Consider the following 12,344-nt stretch of genomic DNA (forward strand, 5'->3'; position numbering starts at 1 on the left):
GGGTGTGTGTGTGTGTCTCTGGGTGTGTGGGTGTGTGTGTGTGGCTCTGGGTGTGTGGGTGGGTTTGGCTCTGGGTGTGTGGGTGTGTGTGTGGCTCTGGGTGTGTGGGTGTGTGTGTGGCTCTGGGTGTGTGGGTGTGTGTGTGGCTCTGGGTGTGTGTGTGTGTGTGTGGCTCTGGGTGTGTGTGTGTGGCTGGCTCTGGGTGTGTGTGTGTGGTAGTAATTGCTGTCTGATGAGCTCGTCCAGTAGGGTACAATAGGTCTTACATTTGCGAGAGATTAAGCTGTTGGCAATGTAAATGACAATGCCATTTATTTATCTGTTTTCAAAACCAACACATAAATAAAAATGTTGTCATTTACAATGCCAATAGCTCTAACTTTTGCAAAGGCGAAACCGTTGCATTGTAAATGCTTGTTTTTTTTTATGTTGGGTTCAGGAAAATGTTCTCTTCTGTGCTGATGCCTGGGTGTTGAGAGTCTTCTTCCTCACCTCGTCGCCATTAAAAGAATCCAAATTGTATAGATTGTATTAAAATAATTTAATGTATAATAAGAGCAGCACAGCAACACAGCTCCCAGGCTTACAGAGTCAGAGATAACTGACTGCCTGGCAGCTTAGAATCATAGAGCAACATTCTGATGGAACTAGAATGATGTACAAGGCACAAGACATCAAGATGACTTGATGTTAAGAATATAACACCACGCCCCTAATTACACTGGCCACGCCCCTTTGGGAGACCCCCCAGTTTTTTCATCCCACTTAAAGCCCTCGACTAACCTATCAACCACTTAAAATGTACTAGTATGTTTCACTATACTAATTCAACACTAATCCTCTATGGGTCCTGGAGTAGCGTGCTACCCCTACGCCTCGTCAGGGGTAGTAAGCGCTATATAAATGCAATTACAATACAATTCAATATTGCTTCTAACAATCAAAGGTTTTCGTTTGTTTACATTCTTTGCAACTGCTTCCTCGTCAGCCACTTGAAAAATCACAGCAAGAACAATTATCTGGGTGTGATATGGCAAGTATAAAGTGTTGCGTGAAGAGAGCGCTTGACAGTTGGATTTAAAAAAATTCTATCATAGGCTTTGGAATGGATGATGATTCTGATGTTCCCATGAAACGTCCGTATGCGATTCATACTACCTTTTCGTTGAGTGGGTCGGGCTTGCTTCGGTCCCTTTTCGATGGCGGGTTGTGCTTCTTTCGCTAGCAGTAGCTGGCAGAGCTAGGCTTAACAGCCAGCAATCAGAACAATGAGTCGGTCGAGGCTATCGGAGCGCGCCTGACAACCAGACCCAGAGCCCTGTGAGGGTTCACAACACAGCGGCACCGGGCACGCAGAGCCCGGGAGAGCAGGCATAAAACGGGTGGCGGGTACATCTGGGGGGCAGGCACACGGGAAGGACAAGCAGAGCAGCCCAGGACGAGACCTGGAGCCCGGAGAGGACAGGAGGACGGGAGCCCCAGGGGGTGCAGAAAGCACCGCTGCCCGTCTCCTGCAGAGATGTGGGTCCCCAGCGAACTGGAGAAATACGGCGTTGGTGAGTAGTTGCATTCCCTCTCTAGTGCGTGCGGACAACTGTGCAGGGGGCAGCTGTGTGGGGGCACACTGGGGCGAACTGCTGATTTGGTGACAGTACAGCGGGGGAGGGGTGCAGGGGGCTATGGCGCTGTGTTGGGATATGCATGCACCATGCAATGCATTGTTGGGCACATTATTGTAAATGCCCAAAGACCACACTGCTCAGCAACCCAGATGCACAAACACTACATGTTCCAGGTGCACACAGGCACAACAGCATTCCAGATGTACGCACACTGGCTATGCCAGATGAGCAACCAGCATCCAACCACAGATGCACACAGACACGACCATGCATGGCATCCCTGATATAGATGCATTAAAATATGTAGTAAGCAAGGTGTACTAAAAGCATCATTTACAGACAACCTTCCAGGTGCACGAGCAGCAGCAGCAGCGCAGTACACGGCGCTACAGAAGCTGTCAGAGGACAGTAGCATCGGTGGTGGGAACAGCAGCATCCCATCGCTTAGGAGCGTCCACGTTGCATCTTTCAATCTTCCACCACACATGCACATCGTTGCAGATTCCATGGCACGCAGAGCAGCTGTGACAGGGCCATTCTCGTAGAGGCAGCGTACACATGATTTCACAAGTAGTTCCACAGTGCTCGATTTCACGCAGCGAACAGCTGGACCATTGAGCTGTCAGAAGGGAAGGGGATCTGCGCCTGAGATGCCACCCGTAACCACAGCTCCTGGGCCGGCGTCAGTGCCCAGGTGCCCTGACGCTTACCCTTCTCTCGTGCTTGACCACTGGTGCGATGTGGGAGAGTACCATGATGTACCACGCCCCCTCCCCCGCATCTTTTTATTGTTTGATGAACACAGCCTGCCCCCAAGGGACCGATGTATCACAGAGGATCGGAGGATACTCCGTTGACATCCATCCACCCCGACCCAGCTCATCCACTTCCAGCCCCCCCCCCTAGAGAGTCAGATCACAAGGAACCTGCACCCCACGCAAAGTTGATTGTTCTCAACATCTCCAGTCTCCACAATCTTCCTGACTGGTCATGATTTCCTTGATGTTGAACATGCAGCTCCTAGAATTGGCATCAATATAAGGTGCCCAGTGTTCGTGCATGCATTTTCTACTATGGCTGTTAACTTTTTGTGATGCCTCTGTCGGGTAGTCTGTGACTTCATGATAAGGTGTTCTGCCGTATATATGGAAGTACGAGGGGCGCTCCTGGAGACGGAGGTAGACATGCTTTTGTGCAAGGGGACGCACTCTACAAGCAGATACAGAGCGGTGCTGCCGTGGAACAGGGCGCAGAGTGGCGCCTAGGTACCAAGGGGACGAAGATGGGCGCTTCTGTAGAATGGGAATGCCAATGCCAAGAGTTGCCTATCTACAAAGGGGTGCACATGAGCAAGGGGTTTTCTATAAGGGATCCAGAACGTTGGCCACGCAGAAGAGAACACACAGGGCTTCCTGTGTACAGAGGGATTCATCTGTCTGCCCTTCTCTGGCGGGACTGGGCGAGCTCCTCTGCACAAGGAGCAGTGACTGTACAAAGGGATGTACACGATTACATAAGTGCACACATTACCGAAATAAGCGGAACTAAGCGGGCACATGCAGTTACATCATTTTTTCTCTTGTTTTTGTTAGTGCACAGAATTGAAAGGTTGTGTACAGTGTGGCACTGATTCCTAGCATTCGGTGTCTAATACGATTGCCTTGCACAGTTGTGTTAAAAGAAGTGGTTTGGTCTATCAGTGTGCAGAGAAGTGATGTATGGAATAGGAAAAACATCCAGAAGTTGTTTCTTTTGAAGCCTGTTACAAGGACGGTCTCTTACACGATGGAAGTGTGTGCCCCTGGGGCACGTGCAGGCCCTGTGTTTTGATTTCCTCGAGCATTGGTGTCGCCCCATTAAACAGTTGGCACATGAACGCAGCCCAGTTCCGTGTGGATGCGGCAGTGGCCGCCCTCCTGCTTCTAGTAATGTGGTTCCTGCCCTTCGTCCCTTCTGTGCCAGATCCCAGCTGGCAAATTGCCTATCGATTTGGCGGCCTTTATTTTCCGTTCAAGAGGAGAGGGAGCCTGGGCAGTAAGGACCACCCCAGGGGCTTCAGGAAGTTGTACTGCGCTGGAAGGCCTCACAAGCACATATTTAACTCAGTTAGTGTTTCGTAGGAAGGTCTCAGGTGTTAATGTGCGCATGGCAGTTGTCGTTTTGTATGCGTAACACCATCAGCCAGCGCTGTGGTTTTCATTCCTAAAGCAGGTTGCATTCTGCAATCCGTAGTTCCAATTTTAAGGTTGCAAGGTATGGGCCAGAAATAAGATGCGGTGCTTATGCTTCGTTATCAAATGTAGCTATGTTGTTTTTCTCTACATAAAATATTGTCTTTCCCTCTCAAATCACGCAGTGTAACTGTAGCCAAACTCGCACGCATGTCTATTTCTCGGGTGGTAATATTGTGTGGCTTTTTGTTCATCAGAAACAGTCATCTCAAGAGTCACTGAAACGTTCCTAAGTATTTTATGTGAAAGAAAATCCTAAGAAAAGCTGAAAGGAGTGCAAGTTCAGACTGCTGCTGACACCGTCCGCCCGCATGAAATCCTCCACAAAGTCCTAGTCAGGCCAGGGCATGAGCCACTGCAGCCAAAGGAAGCCATGTGTCTGTACCGTAAACAATACATCAGCTCCCGAGGCAGCGGTTCAGGAACTACTTAAAAAGCCCGACCTGAGTGGCAACCAAACCCACCCGCTGCAGCTGATAAATGAACAGAAAACCTTGTGCAGATGGAAGGTTTCTGTATGAGTGAAGCTAAATACTGCACGCGACTGGAAGGCGCGTTCAGCTCCTGCACAGAAGGCAGAATTTAGATATGTCTTGTTTATTATAATGATGCACTGCGTTTTTATGTTGATGCAAACATCCCTTACAGCATATCGGCGTGTTTGCCATGCTCTGACCGGAAGTAACAGTGCAGCCAGAAGAGAATAAGTAAGGTGTGTTTTAGGCTGAACCGCCAATGGCTCTTTGTAGGATGGATACCTCTGCTTGGAGAAACAAAAGTTTTTATTTGCTGTCTTTCAAGATCGTTTAGCTCCTTCTAACTATGATCCAAAAGAGAAACATCATTTTGTAGTATCAGTATAACTAGGCCCTTGCTTTGGGAAAGTGGAAATGTGACACCATGACCTTGCCACCACAGACCTGCCACATGGCATTACTTTGGTTGTAGAGGTTCAGCTTGGCAGCCCTTGAACATATCCCTGTTGGAGCAAGGACTGGGGATGCTAAAATCCTGGGGGATATCTGATGGGAGAAGTTTGTTCTACACATGTTAAGGACAGCATAACACGTCACTCATTTTCTTAAAAGACGTTCAACAGCTGTGCACTGCTATCTGTGCTGCATATTCACAGGAAGCCTGGAAAAGGGCTTCAATAGAGAGACATTTGTAATTGTGTCCCAGAGGGACATATCCACTGCCATGTGTTGATGCTTAGAGTATTTTGTTTCCGCTCACTCCAGCGCTGAGTTACTTACCACATTGATCCGTTAATGCTTGGTGGCACCGTTCAACATATTTAGTGTCCTCTTAGCAAGTGTGTTTGTAAAGAGGATGTCCTGTGTCTCATGACAGTATGAGGTTAAAAAGAAACCTACTGTTTGAATTATGAGAAATCGGTTTCCAGCATGCACACCTCCCCTTGGTGAGTCATGTGCAGGATAGCAGCACACTTGATAGCATTTCTCCAGGTCTGTTCTTCGGCGTTGACTCCCAGAATCTACATGCTTCACAATTGCTGTGTGTGTCAAACACGAGCATGCGTGGCTGAGAGGCCATCTTGCCATCTGAGATTCCAGGGCTCCTTTCAGCTCGGAAGCCCAGCTTTCGTTGGAAAAGCGAATGGAGATCATTTCTTCTAGTTACTAGTCTGTGGCATTCCTTACCGTTTGGCCTTAGGTCAAAACTACCCTACTATGACGTCAGGAAAGCACTGACACCCTTTCTTTCGAATGAGTAATACCTTCTAAGTCTATTCAAAGTTGTTCCTTGCTGCTGTTGACCTCACTTTTGTTATTTCCTTCGTCAAATATAGCGCCTTAAACTCATTTATATTGTAGGACATATGTACTAAAATGCTCCCATGGAAAAGAAATGTAGCAAAACACCTCCCTAAATGTATTTTGTAATGTGTTCCTTAAGAATGTTCTTGTGATTTGATTATTATGCAACACGGCTATAAATGCATTCCCGATTAAAACAAGCTGTTGTGAAGAGAAGTATTCCTTTTAAATTGAAAAACATTATGAGTATCAAAAAGGTATCTTCAAATTCGGAGTAGCCTTTAATGTGCAGAATAGGAAATTAAAAAGACAATACTACATGGCTTCCTTCCTCCCTCTGTTCCTTCCAGAAGGAGGAAGAATTTTCCATTGTTTTTGCTTTCATGAAATTCTACTAAGTACTCCTGGGAAGCCATGTCTCTTCCTGATTCCTGGAGAAATTAGATATGTGGCCATCTATGCATGTGGAAATGCAGTCATATAATAATGTTCGCAAGTGCAGATGTCATGGTGGTATGCGTTTGCACTTGATAATTTTTTTCCAAGAAAATATAGTTCCTACGGACAATATATTGCCCAATTGAGAAATCCTTTTCTGTGCTCTGCCCACACTTGTGATCTCCCCTTCTGTTGTATTCTTGCCCTTTATAGATGTAAACTGCCAATGGTTTTAAGGGTGGTCACCTAGATGCAAATGTTTGGCGAATACCCTTGCATCTGCCTCTTCAGTGCATATCATCTAATAGCAGATTTCTGGTCCATCAATTTACAGGTGCAAATACACCACATTCCTGATTCTATAAAAATGTTGTATCCATAATTGAAGGTGTTAGCACCTAACACAAATTAAATATGCAAACATTTTGCAAAATGGCCCGGTTTTAGCTTGTTTTTATTTTATTTTAACACAAAACAATAATTTATTACATTTATTATACATTCCTTGCACTAGTAAGATCTGCATCTTAGTTGTTCTTATCAGATTTTCTAGAAAAACATATTACATTTGCATTTTTTGGAACAATCGTAGTACACTGCCTGTTTTGATATAGAAAAATGAACAGTTGCTACAGACAAACATCTAACAACTTAGAGGGTTCGAAAATAGGTGCATTGTTTCCTGTCATTAGTAATCTTTTCTCCATTTAGGCATAGTTGTTGGTGTTGTTAAGTCGGATTTTGTGATTGTGTAGGACTTAGGGTTTGGCATTTTTTCAAATTACTGTAGGGCACTACAGTGTATGTCTGGTTTACTCTCTCTGGCGGATGCACTTGTTCCCATAGTCATCCTGCCTTCCGTTAGTCTCAGTTGGTCACCTATTGTGTAGTTTGTCATATTCTAAGGCATGGGTACACACAAACATTTTCCCAGGGGGCACAAAGTTTGGTCTGTGATGTGACCGAGGGCCGCATTGATCCCAGTGGATGTATGACGTTACAACGCATGCTTTTACCACGCATGCTGTTACAACGCGGTTTTTACAACGCAAACCTTTACAACGCATAGCGCTTTGGGGTGCTGGATAGTGAACAGTTTAATTTACTATTCCAACTCCAGTCCCCGTGGACACTAGGGAAGGTGTTGGATAGTAAATTAAATCTATTCCCATCCTAGAGCGCCCCCAGCGCAATGCGTTGTAATGGTTTTCGTTGTAAAACCTGCGTTGTAAAAGCACTGCGTTGTAAAAGTTTCGTTGTAAAGGATGTTTCCCATCCCAGCAGGGTGACGTTCAGGGATTGGCGGTAAGGTGGGTGTAGGGGAAGCAAAGCATAAACATCTGGTTCCTGAATTGCACAATGTGAAACCAAAAGCTTGGGACTAATCCTGGCTTCTCCACTTCACCAAATTGTGTGATTCTAGGAAATTGTTTAATTTCACTTTCCCTCCTTTTTCTTAAATTATCACATACGAGGACCTTGAAATACATAACTTCAAGATGTGTGCTGTATAAAATCTTCTCCTGTGTTTGATTTAATAAACCATAATGTTTTCATCTATTACAGGAACCTAGACTACCCAAAGATTGCAGATAACAACTGATTAGCCTCTTAGTTCAATATTGGCCTTGTTGTCAGGGTAGGCGAAAGAACGAATATTTCTAAATTCATGTTTTAAAACTATAACTTTTTAGAAAAATACTTTTCAATGAACTGATGTAATATGTTGTACTAAGATGAAATGGTTCTGCATGTTAATAAAATTCACTTTTTGAATTTTGAACAGACTTTATCTTACATTTACACTTTTACTGCAAGATGTCTTTAAAAAGGGAGGTGTTTCTAAAGTTGAGCGGTGCAGGACACCCAAGTTATTTCCTTTCTTTAGCTTCAAGTTAACTTTTAAATAAATGCTTGCCCTTGTTTGATATCTTTTTTTAATCGTGGTCCTGACTCGAGCAAGCAGCAGCCCAGCGCTACTGTTGACCAGCGGGCTGCAAATCAAAGTCAGGAAGGCTGCATGCGGTTCCAGAGCCGAACTTTGAGTATCACTGTTCTAAGGGGAGTTGTCGTCCTTCTCTGCCAATAGCTTTTGTAATATTTCATTCCATGTATCTGTGATAGGATTCTTGCGCGTACCCCTCAATGCAGTCCCTTGCTTTCATAGCCCACCAACTTAATTACTGTGTTCTGGCATTGGGCCAGATTATGGGATGGAGATTTATTAGCGTTATTACTGGCAAAACTGTAGTTGCTAAGTCAAAGCACCTAGTGAGAGCTTTCTTTCCTTCGTAGTGAGGGACTAGTCCCTGCAAGCATCCATTTGGGCTACAGTCCTTCCTTCACAGTAATTGATGTTGTGCAACTCATAGCTTCTTCCCTGTATCCCGTGGTCATTGGGCAACCCTAGACCCTATGGAAACAAGCCTGTCTTCCGAATTCGAGCACCTGGAGCAATTTAGGGGGTCTGTTGTAAAGGTTTAGCTTTGTTTCTTTGGGTCAGGTACATGCAGTGTAAACATACATTATGCTTATTTAAATCTACAGTACCAGGAAACCTTGGTTTGGGTACCCCAGAACCTCAGTATGATTTACTCGCTTATGTGTTCCCCACATTCTGTATTGCTGGTTTCCACCAATGTTGTGCATAATTTCACCCTGCACTCACTAGTTTGTATTTCTTTTTAATTCAGATGATATGCTAGTGCCTGTAGTCCTAAATCATGACTTTTGGTTCTAGAAGAGAAAATCTGTGCTTCTTGTGCTGTGTTTCATCATTTTAGAAATCAGCATCTCGTTCTATCTACTTCCTTCTTTTGTTGTGGTGTTTACATATTTGAAATATAGGGCCTCCTCTTACCGGAAGTGCGGTATAAACCATGTAGCAAGTTCTAACATGACAATGTCTCAATCTCTTTTTAGCCTCTGAAGATGTGACCCATCGAATCGGGCTGAATACAGCAGGCCACTCAATGTTAGCGACATGCTTTTATATCAATTATTCCGTTATATCTCTCCTGTGTATCGTGCTCCAAATGGATCCAATTTAGCTGAATTCCCAGGTGCCAGCTCTGTTTTCTATAGTGGGTCTCAGTTATGAAAGAAGTTTCTTTTTTATATTTCAGCAACAGCTTTAATGAAGTGGAAGTAACTCTGATCCATCAATATTCCTGCGTCTGTGTCCTTGGTCACTCACTATAAACTTCAATTAGAAAGACAAGATATTTTTTACATAATTCAAAGCCTTGTCTTATTTGCATATCAGGCTTTGAAGCTGTCTGCCAAAGGCATTGGGTACAACATTGTACATGGGCCCTACGCATAAGCTGGTGGCATTTTTGCTTTAGAGGAAGGAGCTGAGGTAAAGGTTACAGTGAATTAACAGTAGATGATATGTAATGTGTTACAGTGATGCTAAATGCTTAGACTGAAATAATAATGCAGCGGGACACTGATACATGCTGAGCTTTACATTTAAAGTAGCTCTTTTGATGTGCTTGTCTGAACAGTTATAGCCAAACTAGTTTAGAGGTTGTTGGACAGCTTTAGGTGATAGACACTGGAGACGAATTGCAATCTTTTTAGTGATATAATCAAAGATATTGTAATAATAGAATTTGTATCAACTGCATGTATTGCACACCCTATCAATGTTTGCTTTTGTAATTCTGATTAAAATAACTTATCGATTTTCAGTGAGTTTGAGAAGTTGTAATTAACTGTTCCTTTATTAAATATGTTTAGCACTTTATTACAAAGAAAATATACCGGCTTTTGGTGAAAGGGAATTTCCTAATTTTGGTTCTGCATTACACATGTTTAAGCATTCATTGTGCTTGTTTGTGTATGACAAAAAATGGCAATCTCGCACTTCAGAATGAAATTGAAACGGAATTAATGATACTAAGTGTATGAATGGCTTTAAGGTCCAAATGCTTGGTGGGCAATAATGAAGTATATTGAAATAGCTTTTTATTGTGAATATGAAACATTCTTGTGTATGTTATTATGTACATTCAAGGTTTTATCAAACGTTAAGTCAAAGGCGGTAACATAAAAGCTGAATGAACACATAAAGACCATATCAGGAACTGAGAGTTTACACAGCCTTGCAACAAAAATGAGAAGCTACTACTTATTTTTAGGATGTAAATCTCCTTATCTCATTGAAGTGATGAGGATTACGACAAAATATTCCTTTCCATTTTTGCTCTTTACTTTCTGATACATGGTAAAACCATTTCAGTTTGTGCTTTTCACAAAGAAAATAATTGTTATATGTTGCTGAAATCTTTTTCTTATGGTCTATAAGCGTGCCAAGTACTTTAAACCTACACAACATGGATGAGCAGTGGGTTCATATTGCTGCCTGTTCAATAAAAGTAATTTTGCAAAGAATTAAGGTAGAAACACCAGTCATTTATTAAACTGTACTATTACAGAGATGCTAGGCTTTAGAGTACATTGTATATAGTGTAAGAGACTGATTCATAAAGGCATTTATGAGTACGTGAAATAGTACCAAAGGAGTACTTCTTAAAATACCTATACATGCCTTTGTAAATTGGCCAAAATGCCAAGCTACCTATTAGTAAAAAAGCAAAGAGGGCCATGTTCTTTCCATTCGTAAAAACTATATATAAATATTCCCATTTTTTATGTTTTGAGGCAAAGGCATTTAAAGTACATGAAGTAACACTACAGGAACACTACCTAACATATTCAAAAATACCTTTGTGAATTGACCACATCCCTTTTTATATTTTCCCCCTTGCATTTCATTATTTCTATGATATTCACACTTAGCTTTGCAATCAATCACAGTTTCAACCGTGCTGTAGCAAATGAGCTTTTCTGCAATGCAGGGCATCAGTTCAAAGAGCTGGAACCGTGAATGGAGTGGTTGGGAAGGGGATATATTTGCATCCAAGAATATTTAAGCATTCATTTTTTCAGACTGTAATAATTACTGTCTATTTATTAGTCATGCTATATGTGTATATTGGATTGTCAAAAGCGAAGTGTAATTTTTTTATTGCTTCTAGTTTCAGGGATTTTTCTATCTTTTTAATTGTTAGTAGTTGAATTTATTATTTGATTTCTTAATTTGAATTAGTACTGCAGTATGCCTATTTGTTTTGTGCTCCTCTTTTTGCAGTGTGATTCATTTTCAATACACTTGCTGCTAAAAATAAACAGGCACGTTGTACCAGTAGCGTTCTTATATTTGCTGCTTTAAGGTGTTTGACTAAATGATGTCATCCTGGTATCTTACAGCAGTGGAAACTCTGTATTCCAAATAACACTTATGTCCTATGCTGAATTAATAAATTACGGCCAGATTTAGATCTTGGCGGAATGGGTTACTACGTCACAATGGTGCCAAATATTCTGTCCACCAAAATATTAATCCCATTATGTCCTATGGAATTTATATTTCAGCGGACAGGCTATCCGTCACCGTTGTGACGGAGTAACCCATCCTCCGAGATGTAAATCAGGCCCATAGTCTCGTAGCTTACTGCTCATCGGTACCAATTTGTGAATGGATACTTAAGTCAGATAGGGATACTTCCAAAAAATAAGTACCAGAAAGAAGTAATACCTTATTTATTGTGTTGTGCCTAAGAAATTCCAAATATTATCTGTCTGACCTTCTTTCTTGCGTTCCTGGTAGGCTCACATTTATCAACCAAAGTGCATTTGTTGTTAGTACAAATACTGTGGTCATAGTCTGATATTTTATGGTAAAAAAAGTAGACTACACGGTCCCTGCACGAGTTATCTTAGCTGATGAATCAACTTCGTTCATGTTTATTGATAGGTTCTCGTTTGCTCATGACTTCCTGAAAAATATTGTTCTCTCATTAAGAAGCACCAGGAAACTAGGATTCATGCTTTGTATGTTGTGAGTTAAATGGAATTTGTTTGCATTTAACAGCTCCTGTAGAATAATTATTGAATTGGTTTGAGGTTTGTTTAAATACTTACATTGAAAAAAAAAGATCTGCGGAACTAGTTTTCTTTACTTTCTGGATGCTCCCTATCACGTGATCTCTCGGGGTGTGTGTTTTTTATGTATGCTACTTGTATGTACACAAAGAGCCTTTCTGGTGTTCATCTGGCTGCAGCCATCCTCAGAGGAATGGTCTTTATAGCTGGTGTAAGCCTGTTTCTGTAGGCCCAAATAAATGTACACTACCACTGTCTGTATAATCTGAGTGGGCTATCCTCTGTTAGATGGGTATTGCTGCAAAATTTCATATCTGTGC

General features: G+C 42.3%; 1 protein-coding gene across 2 annotated transcripts in view; it reads left to right on the forward strand.

Annotated features, from left to right (window-relative positions):
- Window positions 1-1,211: 1,211 nt before the first annotated feature.
- DOCK4 (dedicator of cytokinesis 4) overlaps window positions 1,212-12,344 on the forward strand; it is a 1,604,094-nt gene continuing 1,592,961 nt past the window's right edge. For both annotated transcript variants that reach the window (XM_078674485.1, XM_078674490.1), the window contains exon 1: window positions 1,212-1,556. In XM_078674485.1, coding sequence (XP_078530611.1) covers window positions 1,520-1,556 — 37 coding nt within the window. In that variant the 5' untranslated portion in view covers window positions 1,212-1,519. The remainder of the gene's footprint in view (window positions 1,557-12,344) is intronic.

Source organism: Lissotriton helveticus, chromosome 1_1 (genome assembly GCF_964261635.1).
Source record: "Lissotriton helveticus chromosome 1_1, aLisHel1.1, whole genome shotgun sequence".
Lineage (NCBI taxonomy): Eukaryota > Metazoa > Chordata > Amphibia > Caudata > Salamandridae > Lissotriton > Lissotriton helveticus.